A 23,116-nucleotide genomic window follows, 5' to 3' on the forward strand; every position below is an offset into this window, starting at 1 on the left:
CCGGCACCTCTGCCTCGGAAAGTTTTATTTGGTCGGTGCTTGTTTATTTCAGTAATATTTTACTAAAATTGTCTATTCTAATTAATCCTCCGCCGTGCTGAGGCTCAGTATCAAGCCTGACCTGCTCACATCCTTCATTTGTTTCATTTGTTTTTCCCCGATAGTGAAAGCTTCCTCCTGCTCTTCAAATATCCTGACGCTTTCCACATGTGACAGTGAGGGCTGTGCGAACAAAATCGCACACGGTTGACACAAATCGTTCTTTACTGCGGCTCACATTGTTTGTATGTATGACAATATGCGACGTTATATGACGATTGGTGAGATGTATTTCATATGCCAAACTAAAGTGAATGTGAGCGTGGGTGTGGGTTTATGGGGCATCAGGCTACACAGATTTAATGAGAATTCATCATGACAATCTGCTCCAAAACGGTCTTTCACGTGAATAGATTACCATTAGGCATGGAGACGTTTAGAGCTGTCACGTGACAGGGCACCAAACGCCAGTTTTGCATATTTAATAATATGGATAAGAAATAATTTCAGATAAAAATTGTAGTCGTTATGTTACCCGGGTTGTAGACTCAATTTAGTCAAGTTAGTATTTTCATTTAATTTTAGTATTGCAAAATATTTTTGATATTGTTTCTGTTTTTATTTTGCAAGTTGATAACACCAGCTAGGAGTATTTTTATTTATATTATTTTTATATTATATTTATAATATAAACATATTATTATATTTATTGTTACATGTATGTAGTTACTCGTATTTACTTTGGCTGCTTGATTGTAAGCAAGAGCGAGAGAAAGAGAGCTATATGGTTGTGTCAAACTGCACATATTGTAAATGAGTGTCACGATGCCCCGTCTATTATTTGTATTTTGAGTTTAATTCGTTTGTATACGATTAACACAAACTAATTCATTTTTTGTGGTCACCACCATATGTGGGGTGTCTGCCGACTGATACAGTTGTCGCATATAAACAACACAGTTTGGAAAGGATTGTTCTTTCCTTCCATTGTGTGCAGGGGGATCTATCCACAGCAGTGCCAAGAAAATGCTGTGCCGGAGAGCATGGGTAGGCTTCATATCTCTGCTGTTGCCCTGTATAGAGAGATCACGGCTGAGATATCAAGTTCAGGGGTGCTTGAGAGTTTCAGTGCAGACCTCTTGACTTACAAGAGGTGCAAACTTGTTGAAGGTTTCATCTTTGCGACCATTTATGTGCTCTTGATTTTGCCCATATTTTACTCTCAGGCAGCAGAGACTGTAGATGTGAAAAACGAGCCACAGGCCTGGATCTCACGGCTTATGGAAATTGCAACAAGTGTAGCTATTATATGGAGACGTGCGACTCGAACAGCAAGGCTAACTCCACTACCTTTTTAAAGATGTTGAATGACTTTGAAATGAAGGATCAACTGCGGAGCGATACCAGTTCTTTGGATGGTAAGATCGGTGAGTTTGTTTTTTGTCTGCACAACGGGATGGTCGGCTTTCCCATCTCCTGACAGGTTTGGAAGAGTGTAAGCTAATTTTGCAACGCCTTTGTTTCTGGGTCTGTCCAGGTTCGAGACTGTGTTTTCAGTTTTATATTTTCATGATATTATTATGGCTACATGTTCCCCACTTGATTTTATGAAACATGTTTTATATGTGTGCTGCTACGACGCATAATTTCTAACATAAAAACTCTTTCAAATTACGTTGTTATATTTCCTGCTTCTGGGGCAGTCTTGTTGTTTATTTTATTTAGTTATGTTTTATGTTGTTGTTTTTAAAATTATGTTTCGGTTTAAAGAGATATGAATAATCCCTGTGTTAATTTATGGCGTACAACACTGAAACTCTCCCACTAGTTTTCTCAATAAACCTCTAAGAGAATTCTTTAGTCGTTATAAAAATATAAGTAGCGTTTAATACGAATATACAACCCCAGCAGGTTCTGTCCTCTTTATTCACTCAGGCGATTCTCTTGATTTACTGAAATGAACCATTCTAGGGAAAACGTATAAATAAACAAGAGAAGAAATTAATTTTTTATGTATTCGCAAAAAAAAGTGAATTTATTTTTTGTTACCAGGTTTGCAGATTTTTTCCAGTAGAATGGACATATTTTTTTTATGTGCTTACATGATGACCTCTATATTCCAGCAAGAGCTTTGTGACTTGCAGGTTCGTCTGGGTAGCGCTTTATTTGGATGATTCGGACATTTAACAAATAATTCATATTCCCGAGTTACAGGGCTATGTGCAAATCACAGTCGCAGTTTTGGGAGCATTCTCCCCTTTTACATCAGCTGTAGCCTTCTAGTTCATGCGGCTCATGTCTGTTCTGTTGTCAATCAGGCGCTGACTTTCGACAGCGGGCCGTGTGTGAGGGCTGCGCGCAGATCATTTCAGACCGTTTCCTGATGAGGGTCAATGGCGCGTCCTGGCACCAGAAGTGCCTTCAGTGCGCTGCGTGCCAGCAACCGCTCACCGACACCTGCTACTTCAGAGACACAAAGCCGTACTGCAAGAGCGACTACCAACAGTAAGAACGCTTCTCTGTATCCATGGACTTGGCCTCTGTGGGCCCAGTCAGCCAGTGGCTCAAAGTAAGAGAAAAGAGTATAAACTGGGTTGTTTTTGTTTATTTGAAGGCGCTTTTTATGCAAATTTAACCTTGAGCACGTTTTATAATCTGGCTTTTTTGTTGTTGTTTAGTCCTAGCACATTGATTGCCTTTCTGTTTATTTTTTACGGGTTACATTTTTACATATGCACCTTGACTCCTAAAAGATGTCTTATTTATTTGTTTTTGAAAGGCGTTTATTCTTGATTCATAAAATAATAAATATTAAAATTTAACAATTCCATAATTAATTGTAATGCTTCCAGTAATTTTATTTTAAATGGAGCTACTGGCATCCCAAAAATCTCTTTAATACAGTTCTAAGTATCCACTGTGGTGCATTGATGTAAACGTTCTTTTAAGGAGTTAGAAATTAAAGTTTAGTTATTACGTTATTTGGAAGATAGAAAATAGAAGAAGAAACTGATGCGTGTTATCATAGGGGTCTGTAATCTTTATTATCAAAAGATTCATTATTTAGAAATTTTCATCTTAAAACATCTGTATGGAGCTGCTTTAAAGGAAGATAACACAGTTTAATCAGGTGCCTCTACTCTTAATTGTCTGGAAATGCCACTTACCCTGCCCACAAAGGGATTTGTGTCTCTTACAGGGATCAAACTGGGGATCTTCTGATTGTGAGGTAAATTTGTAAACCTGAGGTATTAGTAAACCTATGGAGCCACTACTCTGTCGTCTGTGTAAATTAATCATATTGAAAGTAGCTTATTGGGACAATTTGCTGCAGATGTCATAGCCCATCTTTGATGGTATAGTAAAGGAGACTAATTTCTTAGCATTGATACTTGACAATAAAATCAGTTGGAAACCTCATATCAGACATGCTCGAAATAAATGATCAATCAATCAATCAATCAATCAATCAATCAGTATTTTATACTTGAACACCTTACTGTGAATGTCTTTGTGCACCACCTGTCTAAAGCAAATGGCAGCCTAAGTGTCTCCTCTAAGATGACATAAAGATCGAACTGCTCTCCAGTTGTGAATTTACTCTGTTTCTTTTATCTGCACATGGACGGTTCTCACCAAATGAAGTGTGGTTTCTCTGAAATGTCTTTCCACAATTTTCTTTTTTCAATTAATGAATTAATGTATTTGTTGTTGTTTGCAACTTCTCACTACAGGTTAAGCATACCAAACAAAGAAAATTGTAAATAAACTGTATTATTTTCCTCTGTTACTTTTTCTTTTGGAATCCAGACCTGGGGCCACTCAAAACTAGCCTTTGATGCATTTCTACTAACATTGCTACTAAGGTTCAACAAAATTAAAAGGATAAGGCATCAGGTGACAGATGTAGGCTATGAAACACATTTTAATTGATACCATTTTTTCCTTTGTTTTATTTTTAAATACTTTAAAGTAGAGATGGACCGATCTGATATTACGTATAGGTATAGGTCCGATACTGACCCAAATTACTGGATCGGATATTGGCGAGAAATAAAAAATGTAATGATCCATTAAATATAAAAAAAAAGCACTTCACAAAACTTGCAACATGGCGTAACTCGGCTCATAACCGTAGCACGTCACAGCAGTATACCTCATGTGATAGAGCGGCTGTGTGTATTTGTAGCCTGGCTACCAAACCAGCATTTCATCTCCGAGGAAGTTTTCCCAGAGAGAAGTAAAGCAAGTGTGTAAGTTCATCTCTGAATGTTTGTAAAGCATTCCCACGTTAAGCTTAACAACAGATATATGGAGCGACTGCCTCCCTCTCTCTCTCTCCTGCTGCTACTTCAATCATGAAACTGCTTAATGATCAGCTGATCGGCTTTTCTGTGGCAAGTCCGTCTCTCTTCTTAGTTTTTGGCCCACTTCTCACCAGAAAGAGGAAACCAGCGGCTGAACAACAGCAGCACTATTAAGCTTGATAAGCTGTTGTTAGAATTTATTTAATATTACTTTCTACACCAGGATCTTTTTCTACAGCTGACGGCTGGTAACTGTGCAGGGGCGGATCTAGCAAAGTTTAGCCAGGGGGGCCGATAGGGCATGAACAGGGAAAAGGGGGCACAAAGACATACTTTTCTTTCTTATTCTCATTTAAAATGTCTAGCTTTTAATAAATAATTATCTGACTCTTACACCCAAAGTTTTAATCTGATGTAAAATATATAGCAGTCCATTACTGTATATAGTAACTGTTAAGTCTAATATACCCTAGTAAGCTATAGTACTTTTTCCTTTGGGAAGATACCATCTGTGCAGTCTGCAATTCTGTTGAAGAAAGATGTTGAATCTATTTAATTATTCTTGAAAAATAATTTATTTCTGTGCATTTTCCCACACTGCATCAAATTAAATTTGATTACATCGATTAAGCATCATGTGGTGGGGGGTGGTTCCCTATTTTTTTTTTGCTGGGAGTTTGCAACCCTATTAGTTAGGTTGCTTAATATTTCTGCTATGTACTCTTTAAAATACCAGAATAGGGAGGATGGGGGAGGTTTAAGTTTATTAGATTGATCAGTGTTGCTGAACTATGAAATATTTTGGGCGAGGTATATTTTTTACATACAGGTATAACAGAATAGCTTTATTGTTGTTATTTATTTAAACTTGAGTATAAACTTATACAAAATGCAGCAAGATATTAAAAAAAACGTTTTATTGATTCAAAAACACACTATATCGGGTTCATATCGGTATCGGCAGATATCCAAATTTATGATATCGGTATCGGTATCGGACATAAAAAAGTGGTATCGTGCCATCTCTACTTTAAAGACAGCATGTAGGCTACACATTTGATAAATAATTAATAATTAGTTGCACAACCATTGTTCATTTTCATAGTGAAAATAATGTATTTTTGTTAAAGCCACTCAAAATGGGTAAAAGAGCTGAATGTTGTTGGAAACCTGTTGGTGACATGTATCACAAAACTATTTTCTGGATTTTTTACTGAACATACAAGAGCCAGTAATCGCACTGACTGTAAGAGTTTCAATAGAGCATTATAATAAACCCAAGTGGGGACTGTCCCTTGAGAGGATCGTTGACCCACTATTGATCATGTGCCTCATCACATGAGGATAGGTGTGAAAAGGGGTGTGGGTCATTATCAGCAGAGGTTTCAGGTGAAACCACTGCCTTGCCTCACCCTATCATATGCCCTTGAGATCACCTAATGCAAGATGTGAGTGGACATTAGGGTGGCTGGGAAAAGATCTCAAAATTGCATTGTAGTGTCAGACAGTTGTTGTCTGTTCAAAAATGGGAATTCACACTGGACATAAATGGCTTACTTTACTCCTCTTTCAAACCATTTGTCTTTTCTGCCCAAAATCTGAACATTGGCATCCTTGAAAAATTGAGTTTTATTGTTTAAATGCAGATGGACAGTTGAGTCATGTCCTGTCAAGGTGGCTCTTTTATGCTGTGCCATGTATTTACAGTGTGGCTCATTGGTTTTTGCAATATAGAGGTCTGAGCTCTACTTGCTGCACTTCAACGCAGACACTGTGTTGTTTAGCTTGTGTTTGGGAGTTTTGTCCTTGGGATGAACCAATTTTTGTCTGAGGCTGTCACTGGGTGGGAAGTGCACAGGGATGTCATGCTTTAAGAAAATTCTCCTGAGTTTATCTGCTAAGCAAGACATGGCAATGTTGTTCTGTTTGGCTTTCTGTTTCTCGCTAGTTGGTGTCTGACCTTCTTTTCTATTCATCTTTGTTGATTTGATGAAAGCCCAATTGGGATAACCACATGTTTTAAGAGCTTTCATTAAATGTGTGTGTTACTCCCACTATTTGTTGTGTTGCTGGAGGGGGAATCCTGCAGCTTGGTGGTCTTGCCTGTTGTATTGAGGCGTCTTCCAGACAGGAGCAGCACACTGATAGCGGGCTGACTTACTGTCACATTATCTCTATATGGGATTTTCTTTGGGCCTGTCTGCTCCTCTTAAAGCACCATTGTCCACTCTGAAGGTCACCATATCATCTGAAGGTCTTCTACAAGATGTGACTACAGCACTATAAACAATCTCTACTGCGATCATCACCGAAACCAAGCAGGTGATCTACAACTCGGCATCAGTGATGACTGAGATGCTTGACTATAAGACAAACGAACACAAGGTAAATGGACTGATAGCGCCTTTCTTCTCTCCTGGAGTACTCCAAGCACTGTATACAACATGCCTCATTCACCCAAGCACTTTCTTCTATACACAAGTGCAATCTAAGCAACATTCACACACATTCATTCATGCTCCGATGGAGCTAACTTGGGGTTAGTATCTTTCCCAAGGACATTTGGCATACAGACTGGGGGAAGCCAAGGATCAAACCACCAACCTTCCAGTCAGTAGCTGATCTGCTCTACCACCTGAGCCACAGCCACAATGTCATGTAAGGAATTGTGTGATGTAATACAAGTAGGCAAAAACAAGGTGATTGATGATATCCCGAAGGGCGTCATTGACAAGTGCCTGGAAGGCAGAAAGAATGTTAGTCAGTGAGTCTGTTATGTATTTCTCCATGTCTTCTTTTTCCAGTTTGGATAAACTATATAAACTGCTAGTGGGCAAAGGTCCACTAGGATAAAGGTTGATAGCGAATTGATAGTTGATAGTAAATTATGTGAGGAGGAAGAGAAAGAGAGACAGGGCTTTTTAAAGTACTTAATCTAAACAAGATACACGGGGTACTGAAGCTAGATCAGGCAAGACACTTCACCCGTTGCCCACGTTCTGTGTTAATGACTGTTTCCACTCTGTTGTTTCCAAGCCTGGTATTTTGAAGTTAGAAAATGGAAATGTTTGGGACTCTTTTTCACCTGCACTAATTCATTCAGGGGAAGCTGTAAACCTCACCGAAACAGTTTTTCCTGATCATGTTCTCCCATCCACACGTTCACCACAGTCTAACGTTGGGTCTGCAATACAGTTAGCAGTTCAGTCAGCAGCCCAGCTGCCCGCAGTTCAGTCAGCCACTCCACCACCACCGTCATCTTTGCTACCTGTAGCTCAGTTGCCACTAGTTCAGCAGCCTGACCACTCTTTCATTCAGTCACCACCCTCACCGTCTCATTACAAGCAGGGAACATACTACATAAAAACTTTAGCTGGTTCTCAGAAGATGGTCATCTCTGAGAAAGTAACTCCCTCCAGGGCCTCCCCAGAGGTTTGGTGCCAGTCGCCAGCCAACTCTGGACCCCTGGAGGTTAAGCCACCAGCTCCAGCAACTTCACCCGAGAACTTTTCTGAGCAGTCTCAGCCGTCATCCCCTGCTGAGAGCTTCAGTGAGTTCGCCCTTCTGCCTCCGTCCTCTGCTGGAGGATCAGAAGGACCTATTCAGCCGTCTATCTCAGCTGGAGGGCCAGAGGAGCCCGTCCAGCCTCAAGCCACGTCAGCTGGGGGTTCGGGAGAACCCAGCCAGCCTCAAGTTTTGTCAGCTGGAGGGCCCAAGCCGCCCGTCCAGCCTCAAGCCAAGTTAGCTGGAGGTTCCGAGGAGCCCGTCCAGCCTCATGTCACGTCTGCTGGAAGGCCCGAGGAGCCCGTCCAGCCTCATGCCACGTCTGCTGGAGGTTCCGAGGAGCCCGTCCAGCCTCATGTCACATCTGCTGGAGGGCCGGAGAAGCCCGTCCAGCCTCATGTCACGTCTGCTGGAGGGCCCAAGAAGCCCATCCAGCCTCAAGCCAAGTCCGCTGGAGGGCCCAAGTTGCCCCTCCAGCCTCAAGCCCAGTCCGCTGGTGGGCCCGAGGAGCCCGTCCAGCCTCAAGTCACGTCTGCTGGAGGGCCCGAGTCACCCGTCCAGCTTCAAGCCAAGTTAGCTGGTGGGTCCGAGGAGCCCACCCAGCACCACGCCTCGTCTGCTGGGGGTCCTGGAGGACCCAGCCAGCACATCCTCATGTCAGCTGACGGTCCGGGGACGTCTGTTCAGCCGTCACCTGCTGAATCATCCCCTGCGACTTCTATGCCGTCACCTGCAGCATCCACATCACCGCCTGCTGCATCCGCAGCATCACCGCCTCCTGCATCCACATTGTCGCCTGCAGCATCATCTCCTGCAGCATCGCCACTGCCAGGTTCTGCAGCCACCACGCTGCCGTCAGGTTCCGCAGCAGTGTCTTCATCTACACCTGCAGCATCAGCCTCATCCACGCCTGCAGCGTCAGCCTCATCTACGCTTGGCCCAGCCTCTGTGTCTTCATCCACGCCTGGCCCAGCCTCCGTGACTTTGTCTTCGCCTGGTCCAGCTTCAGCGTCTGCTTCAGCCTCGTCTGGCCCTGCCTCGTCTGGCCCTGCGGTTGCCACACCGTCATTGGACCCAGCTCATCCTGTCCCGCCTCGCCTCTGCCGGCCGCTTTTCAAGGCCGGCCTCCGGAGAGAGTTCGTCGACACCACTGGTTTCGCGGCCGGCCTCCGGACCTGCTCAGTGGCCGCCACTGCCTTCCAAGTGGCCGGCCTCCTGATTGGTTTTGTCTGCACTGCCGCTGTTGCCGTGTGCACGGTCGGCCCCCAGAACTGTTTTTGCCCTGTGCTGTCGACCTCCGGGTCGACCCCCTGAACTTTTCATGGACTCTTGTTGAGCTCTGGTTTGGTTTTTGGTTTTGATTCTGTTTTCCTGTGTTCTTGGACTCATGAATGGTCTTGTTTTGTGTTGGACTGTTTTCTTACGTCTTTGGACTGATTTGGACTCTTGTGCTCCTTGTTTTTTGTTTCGGACCCTCCTTCCTTGACCCCCTCCGTCCGCCCTGGTCTGGTGCTCTGTTTTCTTTTGTTTAGGGCTGTCGGGAGCCAGTCCTTGGGGGGGGGGGGGGGGGGGGGGGGGGTTACTGTCACGGTTCTGGGTCAGTTTCAGCCCAGTATTTTGAGTTTATTATGTTTTGGTTTAATTTTGCATCAGGGACTGTTTTCTTGTTCTCTTGTTGTGTTGATGATGTTTATTATTAGAGTTTCATGTTTCTGTTTATCCATGTTTCAGGAATTGTGGTCTCATGTATTGTTTGACTTTCATGTATTATTTTCTGTCCACCCCTCAGTGTCGAGTCTGCGTCTTTGTGTAGTGTTCTTGTTTCCTGTTTTATTGTGAAGGTCTGCGTCTCATGTGAGTGTGTTCAGTTTTCCCTCTGTCTCGTCTTGTTGATTACTCCCAGCTGTGTTCCCCACCTGTGTGTAATCTCCCTGTGTTTCTCTGTGTGCATTTAAGTCGCGTCTTTTGTCATTGTAGTTGCTGGTCCGTCTGTGTATCCACCATGTTTTATTCGTGTGTTCCCTGCCGTCATCGTCATGTACCATCGTCTTCCTTCCTTTATGTCCAGGTTCGTGTTCTTGTTCATGCTCAGTAGTTTAGTTGTCCCAGTATAGTTTAGTTCTCCGTTTTGCCGTTTGCCTATCTATATTTCGTATTCAATAAATCACCTTCACACCTTCACAACTGCCTGCGTTTGGATCCTCCTTTACCTTTTCCACACGGCTCTTCTCACTCGCCGTGACACAGTGTGTGAATGTGTGTGTGAATGGGTGAATGACTGGATGTGTAAAGCGCTTTGGGGTCCTTAGGGACTAGTAAAGTGCTATATAAATACAGGCCATTTACCATTTAGATCAGGTGGAGATGGGGGAGGCTAAGAGGAGAATGATGGATAGTATTTTTCAAACAGAATTGATGACAGTGAGTGCTCCAACTAGAAATAAAAATTTTTTTTTCTCTATTTAGTGTTGGGATTATTCTCTCTTAGCCATAAATGACCGAGGACGAGAGGAGCGAGTGGTGCAACAAATAGATAGAGGCATATTTGTTCTGTGTGGTTGCCTGAGACAGTGGGAGTTGCCAGCTGGGTTTTGTGAGTTATGTTGAGTAGTCTTTTTCCATTGAGAGCAATGACTTGGAAACACTTATAGGGCGGGGATTCAAGCGAGGATAGCTCATCATTTAGTTCATCATTTAGAAAGCTCCTTGAGGGGCCTTTTACTGCAATCCCATGTCTTCTGCCAGAATCCAAAGATCAATAGACAAATGGCCTCAGGGAAAAAAGCAGAGGCACTGAGGTTTGAACCCTTGTCAAAAACACTGCAGAACTTAGCAAGAAACTCCTCACAGGAGAGATGAGTTAGTTTTTAATACAGCTTGTGCCCCTTTAACAGCCCAGTATGTCAGCGCTGTCACATTAGAAAGAGACAAAAGACACACATACAACACAAAAAGCAGTGTTTCAGGTAAAGTGTGTTTTAAATATGTACTGATTTGTGTCATGAAATTACCTCTTTGTCTTCTTACTGCTGCAGCTGTTTTATTAATAACAAGCCATGCTGTTAAAGCAGAAAAATCTTTGTGTGACAGTGTAACATCAAGATGACCGGACATTTAGATGGGGCTTGTTGGAACTTGTTGAGCCAGACTGGGGTTGGCGCTTGCTGCTGGTGTTGGTTCCGGATTTGCTTTTCCTTACCTTGCAGTGGGGTGTAAGAAATCTCTCTTTCCGCGTACAGTTGTCTACCCCCCGCATCCCTCTGACAACTGTTGCAGCAATGGTGCTATATGTGTGTGGTTTTCTCTCGCTCCCCTTTCTCTGTTGGATTTGTCCTCCCTCTGACAGCAGGTGTTTCTCCTCATAGTCGTGGGCACAGCGTATAAAGGGGAAAAGGAGGAGAGCAAACAAAGCTGTTGGGCCTTTCAAAGCAGTGTGTACACCATGTGTGGATGTGAGAGGACGATATCATGTTACTTCCGTTGGAGAGGGTGTCTAAATAGTGTGTTATATCAGGAGTTGGTTGTAGCCGTTACAGTTTCCTTTCAGATTTTACTTCCCTTTCTCCTCTTCCTTTAGTTTTCCCGGGAAGGGACGTGACTTCAGGTTGGAGATTGTTTTAAGTTCTAGTTACTTTTATATTAATGAAACAAATAATAAATAATAAAGTAATTACAGCACATGACACATGAGCTATAATGACTTTATTTTTTAAGGCTTGGGGGCAGTTGTGTTATCCAGAGGTTGGTGGGTGAGGTTGATGACGTAGTTCCAGTCGCCTCTTCGCTGCTATTTTACCTGCACCTTAGACATTGAGGGTTTTCAGGGAGAGGCCAGCAATCATATTCTCATGTTGCATCTGTCCCCTCAATTTTATTACCACTCTAGTTTTCACACAGTCATACTCATTTACACCTCATACACTCACATACAACACATGCACAAAACAGTTGACCTTGAACACTGTCAAGTACGGAAGGATAGATAGATAGATAGATAGATAGAGGGAATTATAAACATAGAAAACTACCATTAGATCTTTCAACAGTGCAATCACGCAAAGTCCTCTTCAGTTCTTTTTGGCCTTTCAGTGCTAGAGTCAACTCTTTGGTGGAGCTTTAACCCATTGGACCTGTGCCCTATGCTTCCAGCAGCTTAATAAGCATAAAGAGGTACAGGATTAAAGAGGATAAGAGGAGAGGAAAAGAATGAAGCAGTAAAAACAGACTGTGTGTGTTCCTTCACTATTGTCTTGTTTGTTCTCCCTCTTCATGGAGCTGGGTGACCTAAAAGAGGAGGTTGGGTGGATGAGTGGGTGGTGGCTTTGGGTGGCAGCTTGATGGACTTTTAATTAGCCAGAGTAATCAAAAGATGTCTATGAAGGAGGCAGGGGGGAAAAAATCAGTATTCAGAGAATGGATTTGCTGTTTGTTCAGTGAAAGCTCAAAAATTCATAGTAAAGCCTAGAGATTCTCTAGAAACTCACTTCAACATGTTTTTAGCATGGTAATGATCTCGGCTATCAGTAGAGCTATCGGTGAAAAAGGGGAGTAGGAGTAGTGGAAAAACCCTTTTGTCATTTCTGTATAATATTAAACAAAAGTAAATGTGTGATTCTCACAATATGGATCTTAAACATTAAAAATAATTTTTATATTCCATATATGACACAGACTCTAAGTGTTTTGAAATTAAAAAAAAAAATGAACCCTTTGCTTTTGCCTGCCTCTAAATATAACTAAAAGCTTGCAAATAGAAAGACGTTTTCACTCTGCCTTTCAAAGATGACACATTGCACTGTATAATACAGCATGGGACTTTTTTCGAGTGCCTAAACATACTTACTGATTCCTGATGATACTTGGCAAGGCGAAACAGTATATAATGTACTTTTTTTTTTTTTAATGTAATGAGTATCTTTGGGGTATTTCAGAGGAAAGAATAAATAATATTTCCCCTTCATTCACAATTATTAGGGGTGTAGACTAGTCTAACCAACTCTTCTTACACTGTATTTTCCACACATTTCTTTCCAGGCTTTTATTTTACTTTAGTACACTTTGTTTATAGCATATATGAAAGCCCACAACAACTGAAAAACAAAAGGTTGTAAAAATTATACGTTTACGTATAAAAGAGGATTTAAACTGTTGCAGTCTATGCAAGCTTGAAAAGTTGTTGTTGTGTTTTTTAAGTTGCAGAGAAGCTGTGGTCTCTCGCCCCAACCAGTTGCAGCAGATGGTCGCCCCTAACTGAGCCTGGTTCTGCCAGAAGTTTCTTCCTGCTAAAGGGGATTTTTTATTTCCCCACTGTCACAAAGTGCTTGCTCATAGGGGGTCATATGATTGTTGGGTTTTTCTCTGTATGTATTATTGTAGGCTCTACCTTATAATATAAAGCACCTTGAGGCGACTGTTGTTGTGATTTGGCGCTATATAAATAAAATAGAATTTTAATTTCCTTTACTTATGCAAATTTATTTATTAACAGCATTGCAAACATTCTTGGTGAGTTGTGTAACTGCTCACACTATTGATAACTGAGTGAATCAAGGTGTGGTGTTTGTTTTTTGTTTTTTTGCTGAGAGAAGTTCAGGAGACAATCTAGCAGTTATCAGGCAGTTAAAGATTTGGCTTGCACAGCTGTGGACTTCTCAATGTCAGGCAGTCTGCACGTGGAGAAGTGAAGCACAGTTCATAATTCAAAGCATATATTAGACACATGACAACCGGAAATAATTTTCATTGGCTATTGATGGAGAGGTGCCATGGTTTAGACTTGATTTGTTCTCCTCGGGGTCCTTCCACATGACAGCAGTCATTAACCTCCAGTCAGGGATCTTGTCCTGTATGAAAAAAACCCTCCCTACCTTACAGTTGTTACCAGGGATGTTTTATTTTTATGCATGAAAATGAGCACCCTGTTATCATACACCCAAGGACAAGCAGCCCTTCCTGTCTGATAGTGTGTTCTGTAAGCGTGTAGCAATTCACCTTCACTCAACTCTTTCTATCCCTCTTAGTTATCCCTTCACACCATGTGGTTAATGCTTATATCCATTTAATGAGGAGTGTATCAACGTCGGCAGTGCGTGGTCTGAGGTGTTGTTGCAGGGGAGATGGATGCAATCACGCCTCTGCCGGCATAAAAAGCTGTGCTGTCTGTCATTATGTTGTTGTTGTTGATATGTGTCGGGCTGTGAGCGGCGGAGCTGCAGCTGACTGTTGTTGTACAGCGACCAGGAGAATAAAAGTGTTAAATAAAGAAATGCTGAAAACCATGAACTCATCATCGGGTCTGTCGTGGTTCTGTTACACAACTCTATTATCAGCATACATTGCAATTAATGTAAAAAGTAACTATCAAATAAGGTATTTCTAACAAAGGGCAGTTGAGGCAATCGTCATATTTGACAGAATCTCAAGTTAATTAGTAGCAGCATAGTCTATCACTAAAAATCTAAAATGCAACTTAACATTCATCTGCCACCAGTTCACAACAGCCATCTCAAGCTGTTTTATTTTGTAAGGTAAACAGTGATTTAAACCAGATTGTGGTGTGTTTTTATTTGTTAATTTTACTTGGCAATGTCTTATACTTTATATACTCTGTCCATCTTTTTTTAAAGGGCCTTTATGGCAAATGTTCTTCTCACTTTCTGAATTGACAAATGGTAAGACAAAGGTTGAAAGAGAAGATCAATGAGATATGGGGAATGGGAGAAAAAATATTGAACAGAGAAGGATAGTGTCATTAGAAAGGAACAGTGCAGCTGTCCAAAGACTCTTGTGTACCCGCCTAATGCTACCTCTTTCCTCCTCTCCCACTCTTTAACTAATAAATTACAAAAACGTATCTACACAGAAGCTCATGTGCTGTGACCACAAAGATACCAATGGTAACTAGAATAGACTAGCCTTTTATTGTCATTGTACAAAAACGGTCTCTCAGAGCAGTGATACCAGATCCAGCAGCAACTTGTAAAGCACACTAGTCTCCTCTGGTCTAATCAGTTTTCCATTAGACCAGAGGCTCATAGAGAAACAACCAAAAGAAAAAAAAAAAACTACTGGCCTCTAAGATTGGCAAGCTCCAGTTATTGTTAGCAGGACATGAACACACACATGAAATTTAGACATGGTTGTGATTCAGTGGAATCAAAGGTAAGCGACGCTTCCTGTGACAAACGTTAGCTGTGGCTAAAAGTAACAGAAAAGTAACACCAAAACTAGATTCAGTTTTTTTTAACCTAGGTGTTACTTTGGTACCTTAATTAAAGTAACAATTTATGGAAAATTATCCATCAAACTTAGTGTTTTGTGGTTTAAAAGCCACAGAGATCCTGTAAATTGCGCACTTACAAAGGTTCCTCTGTAAGTGCGCATGCGCCATTAGCGTGCTGCCTGCTGTAACTCTAATTTCCTTCGGGATTAATAAAGTATTCTGATTCTGATAACTTTACACTTCAGCGGTAATGGGATGGTGAGAAAACTGTAGAAAGAAGACATTTTAAAGAGAAGCCTCTTGTGTTTAAATACTGTTGAAAACTGTTGTTTGAGTACGCCAGTTTGTAAACCCATTCAAATGAAAATAATCAGTGAAATTAGTAGGTTTTTCAGCGTGACAAATAATTTTTCACCCGAATTTCAATTTGAGCAGCAAAATGTGTTGAATTATGGTCAGAAGGAAAAACAACTTTTATTAGATTTAGCTTGGTAGCTTTTGTGTTATGTGACTGATAGGTGGATTAACAGCAGCAATCTCATTGCTCCTCCTCCGCACTCTGTTGGAGGAGAAACATAACTGCTAGAATGATTCAATTGCAAGGAAAAATATGTCAAACACAATTTTCCCTATAAATGCTGCATCAATAACACTGTTCTTCCTTCCCCTTGTGCTCAGGTTGTTTGCTGTGGAGTGTAGCAACTGTCTTGGAAAGATAGCGCCCACAGAGTTTGTTATGCGAGCTCTGGACAGTGTTTACCATCTCAGCTGCTTCTGCTGCTGTGTCTGCCAGCGCCAGCTGAGTAAAGGAGATGAGTTTGTACTGAAAGAAGGTCAGCTGCTGTGCAAGACTGACTATGAGAGAGAGAGGGCCCTGCTCAGTACACTCAGTCCAGACATCACAGACTCAGGTAATATTTTATAGCAGATTATTAAAGAAAAGAACTGAATCAAAAGGAACGCACCTAATTGATGACTTTATCTAGAAATGGAAAATTCCCATGCAATGCAAAAAACTGAACTCAAGTCAAATCTGCAGCAACAATTAAACAAAGGGATTAATGGAATTATTTGTGTCTGGTGACAGATAAGAGTGAGGATGAGGATGAGGATGTGAAATCAGAAAAAACCCTATCAATCAGGAAATGCAGCAGTGACAGCAAAGAACCCCTAAGGCCCAAACGCCCACGCACCATCCTGACCACCCCGCAGCAGAGAGCCTTTAAGGCCTCTTTTGAGGTTTCTTCCAAACCCTGCAGAAAGGTGAGTAGAGGTATAGAGTATATTATAATTGTATACTGGTATATTTGAGTGAAAAAGCACGCATCAAGTACTACAATTACATTGCATTTCATTTCTTACATTACATTTGAATTCAGTATCATTTCGTTTATATAGCATCAATGCTTAACAGCAGTCACCTCAAGTCTATTTCTTAGTCATAGTAGAAAAACTGTATTATGTTCTTAATAAAAGTAGCAGTTTAAATATGAAGGAAAAGGCCCCAAGACAACCAGCCAAGCAAATATTTAAAATTATTTTAACATCGAAACTTAAAAATTAGTTCCTCTAGTTTTAACAACCCAAATTTAAAATGAGGAGTTGAATGAATTAACAGTTGAGAATTCATTAAACTTATTAACACATATATGCAAAAAAAATTAATATGTTTAAGCACAAAACCTTATTTATGTTGTCATGAAAATTATCTTATTTCCAAGCAACATTTTGTCTAGATGTAAGTCATTTTCTTTTCTTTTTTTTAAAAAAAATAGGGTTTTGTCAATCCTGCATCAACGAGCCTACATTGTAATAGATTATGTTGTTGTATACATGTGTGTGTTGTATTTATACTTCTGAGCTGGTGTGTCTACAGTTGTCCTCTATCAAGGGTGACACTGAGGGTAGTAGAATTTAAAGCTAATAAAGCAAATGCCTGCACTGCCGGAAAACTGGTTAATGCATTACACAGTTACAGCCCAGAAGAGTTTGTTTAATGGAAGCATGTTGGGTTTTTTTTTTTATGTATTTGTTATAATAAAAAAGTAAGAATACTAATAGTATTAATTATTTTATTAATATAATTGTTTTTATTATTAATAATAATAAAATAATAATAATGACGACAACAACAACAATAATAATAAAATTTAATTGTGCTGGGATTTACAGGTAAGAGAGACCCTGGCTGCAGAGACTGGACTTAGTGTTCGTGTGGTCCAAGTCTGGTTCCAGAACCAGAGAGCAAAGGTAAGGAGCACATCCCCAAAGCTATAAGCATTTATACATGCATAACGTAGCTGTCATAATTATATGGTTGTAACTTCTAAGCATTCACATTGTTGGACTACAGTTACAATTTTTAAATTGCTTCTTCTAAGCAAAATGAGCCTTTAGGTGTTTCACAGAAGTCTTAGTCGCTGATGGCCCCCCACATTGCATCCTCTGAAAATGGGCACTGTTTATTCCCAAAAGTCCTTAGTTATGTAATCAGTTTTTCATCAGTCAAGCTTCAGTGTACTGAGAGTTTCTAATCTAATTTGTCTGGCTTGGTGGCATTTGAGAGAATAAACTCATCATAGTCTCACTAGCTACAGGGGTTTTACTATTGTCCATCATCGGTCTGATGCAATACTTGCTCAAGTCTAAAATATATCATAATCATGCCGTTTAATTTAACAGCCATTCATTGCTCTTGCATGTCTACTAATTTCTTCTTTGTAAATTAAAAAAACAACATAGTTTTTTAAAAAATCTCTCGAGGTACTCTGGCTTTCCACAGACATGCATGTTAGGTTCCCTCCTTCCACAAGACATCGACGCACACATAGACACAGTGGCTTACTGCTCTCCACATTCGGTGCTTGCTTTTCTAGATTTTCTACATGTATATGTGTGGATGTATGTGTTTTTTACTACTGTATGGCGAGTAGTATCTACTCAGGACCTTCTGAGTTTGGGATTACACTGTGCAAGGAACATTATGTTGGACTATCACCACTTCCACAGCATTACGGAGGACATAATAAGAACTCCAGGCGTGCTGCAAGCCCAAAAGGAAGTGTAAACAAAGGAGGCGAAAGCGAGGCTGCAGGGTGGGCCCGGTAGCACGGTTAAAGAAAAAAAACATTTAAGCCACCGCTCCCGAGTATTTGCCTCACCAACATTGGGGGTTTATGCATCTAGATCAATGACAGCTGGTCTAAAGAGACAAAAGACTGTAGACAGCCACTGTTCTGATTTGGAATATTTGACTGTTAAATGCAGACCTATCTACTAGGGGTGCAACAATACACAAAATTCACGGTTCGGTTCGGTTCGATACTTTGGTGTCACGGTTCGATATTTTTTCGATACAAAAAAATGTTCATGCCTTTTTAATTTGTCATTTATTAAAATTATAAATATATATTTTCACTCAAAAGTACAGTTTTTAAATTTAATGTTGCTGAAACAACAAAGTAATAAAAAAAATAAATCTATCTGATTGAGAAATCCCTCATCTTTGGAAAACAGAGTTTATTACAGAGAACTGGCTCTTTCCAAAATAAAAGCTATACTATACGCTTCTTCTGGGCTATATTCTCAGCAGCATATTAAACATATCAGGTCCCCATAAGGAGAATCATGTGCTAACGGCTGTCTAAATGACTCGGGTAAAGTTTGTAGCATGCGTGCTTGTTGTTTTTGTCTGTTTCCACTTGTCTTTTCACTAGGATGATGTCGGGGTAAATGTGCAGTCATATTCGTTGTGTTCCCACTAGTGCTGTCAGCATTAATCTGAAATGACGTTAACGCCACAACACGGCAAATCTCTGTTAACGAGCTACCGCGGATCGCCCCGTGCATGGGGCTGGACGGCAACACGTTAACGAGCAAACTGCGCTAACGCGCTAGTTCCCACCAATGTAATTGAGCATTGCGTGGCACATCCGACATACTGTTTTACTTTTGTCCATGACACGCTTACCTTCAGGGGCATACGTCACATGAAGACCAAAATAGTTCCAAAGGCCAGATCTAAATGAGGGTGGGGGAGGTTCAATTTGCCATGTTGCAACGAGCTTCGCTTCTGTCTTGCTAGCTTGCGCTGCGTTCAGTGGATCTGTGCTCGACAGTGCAGCCTAGGCGAACTAGTCGAACGCAGATCCACTGAGCTCTCAACACAGACAGTATCGTCAGAAGAAAAGTTGATAAAATAAATTTAAAAATTTGTATTGTTCGATACATATGCGTACCGAACCGAATGCACTGTATCGAATGGTTCAATATCGATACGAGTTTCGTTGCACCCCTACTATCTACATACCTTATGAGTTTACTGTCATCATGGTAATGGCTGTGTATGTACCACCCGATGCTAATGCTAACTCAACCATGGATGAGCTGCACAAGGCAATAAGCAGTCAACAGAAATCCTGGACAGAATTCCCCAGGTTTGAACAGCATTTAATTGTGCAACAAGGTGGAAAAATACACTGGATAAAGCCTACAGCAACAAAGGCTCATACATCACGGTACTTTTTGTTGATTACAGCTCCGCCTTCAATACTGACATCCCACTCAAAGTCACTCACTTTGTGTGTGGAAGTGGAGAGGGTGAGCAGCTTTAGATACCTGGGCGTCTACATCACTGAGGACCTCACCTGGACACTGAACACCACACAGCTGGTGTGGCTCAGCAGTGGCTGTATTTCCTGAGGAGGCTGAGGAAATTTGGTATGTTGACCAAGATCCTTGGCAGGTTCTACAGCTGCATTGTGGAGAGCACCCTGACCAGCTGCATCACTGCATGGTACGGCAGCACTACTGCTATGGACCGCAAACGCCTGCAGAGAGTGATAGCAGCTGCAGAGAAGATCACCAGGACTCCGCTGCCCTCTCTGCAGAGCATCTACCATCGCAGAGTCCAGAAGAGAACTGCTTCCATCCTCAAAGACCCCACACACCCCCAACACGGACTGTTCACACTTCTGCCCTCGGGACAAAGGTTTAGAAGTGTGAAATATAGAAGATCCCGACTCAACAACTCCTTCTTCCCCACTGCTATCAGACTCTTGAACAGCTGACCTATTTTAACTAGTAATAATAATTTTTGCACATCAGGTCATCTCATGAGCTCATAGCTCTTTTGCACATAAATCTATTTAACACTTCAATTTTTTGCTGTCTCCACTTATTTATTCCTATTTGTATTTAATCTATTTGTACATATTAACCAATAAGAATTTCATTGTACAGAGAAATGCTTTTTCTTTGCACACATGACAATAGGCGCTTTGAATCTTGAACATCCAAAAAGGCTACAGAACAACCGTTACCACATCTGGGTTCTTCAGACCAGTTGTCCATTCTTTCTTTTGAAAACACAGACTGGAGTGTGTTTGAACACCAACAGAGCACACAACATCGGTGCTCTCATAGATCAACTTCTGTGTCGACAGCGTCACTGTAGACAACCTTCTGCAGGTGTATTCCAACCAGAAACCTTGGATGGATAAAGAGGTCCAAGTCACACTGAAAGAACGTGATGCTGCTTTCAGATTGGTGACTGAATGCAGTACAGTGCAGTCAGATCTGATCTAAAAAGAGGTATCAGAGAGGCCAAGCCAGCGTACAAGAGACCTGTTCTGGGTGTACTTTGCCTCTCGCATTATGTCTGTTACTGAAGAACAGATTCCATTTTTAGAAACTAGAATGATGCATTGGTACAATATTGAGTAAAAGTCTTAAACTACCTCTGATTTCTTTACATTTTGCTAGAAAATGATAAATAGGAGCATTGATTTACTGAAACATGTGCATACATGAAAATAAAGCTTCAAAACAGAAATTAGCTCACATGAGGACCGCCCCAAGAAAGGAAGTCCAAGAGTCACCTCCGTGTTTTGTCTTTATGGCTGTCTGCTTTACTGGTCTTATCAAGTTCCTATGTGGCTCCGCTTCACATGACACAGTCCTCTTTACTGTATGCTGTAATGCTGCCCCACACTCATACCCGGGCAACTGCTCAATCCATTTGGCATGCACAATACAAACCTTTTCCTGAAAACACTGTGGGAACTAATTATTTGTTGCAGTTATGAGCTGCAAGTAACAAAGTACCTAAAGTGCTATGTCCAAAAAATATCTTTGAAAGACCTTAAGAACATTGCTTAGAAAAATTGCTGGTCCTTAGAACCACAATATAAAGAAACAGCACAAGACTTTGCACAGTATTGCATGTGTGTTTTTGGTTGTGTGTGTGTGTCTGCTTGTTTGCCTGTCAGTCATGTATCAAACTGTTTACTATTTATTTATTTGCAGATGAAGAAGTTAGCCCGCAGACAACAGCAACAGCAGGAGCAACACACCAGCCAAAGGCTAGGCCAAGGTAAGGATTTATCTTTGTTTGCATTTCCAGTTCCTTTTTTTTGCTACTTTTCTCTAATGTAGCAAAATGAAACGCACCACCACTGATGTCCTTCTGCGTCAATGGGGCAGAAGGACATTAGAAATGTAACTGTCATTACAATCTGTCCTTTAGAATTCTAATAACAGCGATTCCAGAAAGCTAAGTGATTTATCAATAATTTGAGGAGAGACAGCTTGAAATATTAAATTTTTTATTGGAACAATAAAAAGAGTAAAGTCACTCAGCAAACACTCCGAGTTTTGTAGTTTTTAGCACGCCCCATATTGTTAAACCAGAATTTCATCTCTGCTGGTAAATATGGATTTTTCAACAGCAGAGCTATAAAGCGGGAGCTGAGATTCTCTCTGCAATATAGTTCCACATGGCTAGTGGGCTTATTGCCACTGTGGTCTCACAGTGGATATGAACAGACAGTTTAGATAAGTGTCTCACTGGTTTGGCAAGCACTGCTTCTGTCTGTTCAGGGACTTCCAGCATGTCAATATTGGCATGGCAACAGGGTTTATTAGAGTCGAAGCCGCTGCTGTTAACCAAACGAACTAAGCAACCCAGCAGCAAGCAGCCGGTTGTTTGAAGGTGAGATTAGCAAATGAAATGTTAGGTGAGACATCTTTAAGATCAAACAGCCAATGATAATGATGATTTATTTGTTTCTATGTAAGACACGTTGTTGTACAAGAACATTTTAACATTGGTGTGCTGCTTAAGTCCTGCAGGAGAATAGGTCAATAAAATAGAAAAGGAAAATGAATGAAACAGCTGCTTCGAACAAACAGACAATACTGTCATTGTGTTGTATAATATCAGGATAAAATGTCAGATCTAAACTGGCAATTTTATTTGTGTATTTACCTCTATACGATATACAATATTTACATGTCTTTTCAATATGTCTGGCACTTCTATATTCAGCATCCTTTGAGCAATATATCCACAATCCTATTCACAAACCATCTCAGCTGTGCCTCTCTTTCTCTCCAGACTGCTCAACCTGAGCTGACACAGTGATTTACTAATTTCTGAAGATAAATACAAGTCTAAATAAGTAGTGAAAGAACAGCACAAATTTTTGGTGTTAACTGAGGTAGTAGTAGTAACTAAGGAGGTAGGAGGTGAATATAACCGATTGGTAACTTAGAGAAATAAAATGGACATGTACAAGATAAAGGTTTGATAAGATGTTCAGTTAATCTCTTCTGGTTTCTTTTGTCTGTCTTTCTAAATAAGTTAAACAATTCCCTGCACTTTTTCCAACCTATATTTTAAATAGAACATTGATAATAACAGAACTTTGTTAGCAGCGGCTCAGGTTATGTATAATTTGTAATAAAATATTATTAAACTCTCTCTACATGGTTCTTGTTTTTACTTGTTTATATCTTCTTCTTCTCTAATTTTGACAGGTATTGACTTCATCCATGACATTGACAGTGAGACCTCTCTGACAAGTCTAAATGATTGCTTCATGGCCACTCCAGATGAAGCCTCTTTACATGAAAGGGTGGGGAACACCATTGACTGTCTTTACTCCATGCAAAGCTCATACTTCTTAAGACACATCATCAGTTTCAGTCCTTCTCAGCCCACCATACCTCCTACCAGGCTGTGGACGGTGAGCCCACAATAATG

The 23,116-nt window shown here is 40.9% G+C and overlaps 2 protein-coding genes and 1 pseudogene across 2 annotated transcripts; all 3 read left to right on the forward strand.

Moving 5' to 3' along the window:
- The first annotated feature begins 1,399 nt into the window (after nucleotides 1–1,399).
- Nucleotides 1,400–23,114, forward strand: LOC102777576 (LIM/homeobox protein LMX-1.2-like). Its single transcript, XM_087842726.1, has 7 exons — nucleotides 1,400–1,466; nucleotides 2,358–2,544; nucleotides 15,751–15,983; nucleotides 16,160–16,335; nucleotides 17,245–17,322; nucleotides 21,379–21,445; nucleotides 22,891–23,114. The coding sequence occupies exons 1-7, from the start codon at nucleotides 1,400–1,402 to the stop codon at nucleotides 23,112–23,114; spliced, it is 1,032 nt and encodes a 343-aa protein (XP_087698852.1).
- LOC148102269 (uncharacterized) lies at nucleotides 6,998–9,164 on the forward strand. The gene is made up of 4 exons (XM_087844460.1): nucleotides 6,998–7,102; nucleotides 7,518–8,237; nucleotides 8,442–8,682; nucleotides 8,773–9,164. Exons 1-4 carry the CDS (start codon nucleotides 6,998–7,000, stop codon nucleotides 9,162–9,164), a joined length of 1,458 nt encoding a protein of 485 aa, XP_087700586.1.
- On the forward strand, nucleotides 19,450–20,141 carry LOC148102270 (uncharacterized; annotated as a pseudogene).
- Nucleotides 23,115–23,116: the final 2 nt, after the last annotated feature.

This window comes from Neolamprologus brichardi, chromosome 7, assembly GCF_056152115.1.
Source record: "Neolamprologus brichardi isolate AB-2024 chromosome 7, ASM5615211v1, whole genome shotgun sequence".
Classification (NCBI taxonomy): Eukaryota; Metazoa; Chordata; class Actinopteri; order Cichliformes; family Cichlidae; genus Neolamprologus; species Neolamprologus brichardi.

Bases quoted from the DNA above. Each gene is read 5' to 3' on its own strand.
- LOC102777576 (XM_087842726.1), top strand. From the start codon at position 1,400: ATGTTGAATGACTTTGAAATGAAGGATCAACTGCGGAGCGATACCAGT. The intron at 2,545-15,750 runs GTAAGAACGCTT...CCTTGTGCTCAG, and splicing joins TGCAAGAGCGACTACCAACA to GTTGTTTGCTGTGGAGTGTA. The intron at 15,984-16,159 runs GTAATATTTTAT...GTCTGGTGACAG, and splicing joins TCCAGACATCACAGACTCAG to ATAAGAGTGAGGATGAGGAT.
- LOC148102269 (XM_087844460.1), top strand. From the start codon at position 6,998: ATGTCATGTAAGGAATTGTGTGATGTAATACAAGTAGGCAAAAACAAG. The intron at 7,103-7,517 runs GTTAGTCAGTGA...CGTTCACCACAG, and splicing joins GCCTGGAAGGCAGAAAGAAT to TCTAACGTTGGGTCTGCAAT. The intron at 8,683-8,772 runs GTTCTGCAGCCA...CTGCAGCGTCAG, and splicing joins TGCAGCATCGCCACTGCCAG to CCTCATCTACGCTTGGCCCA.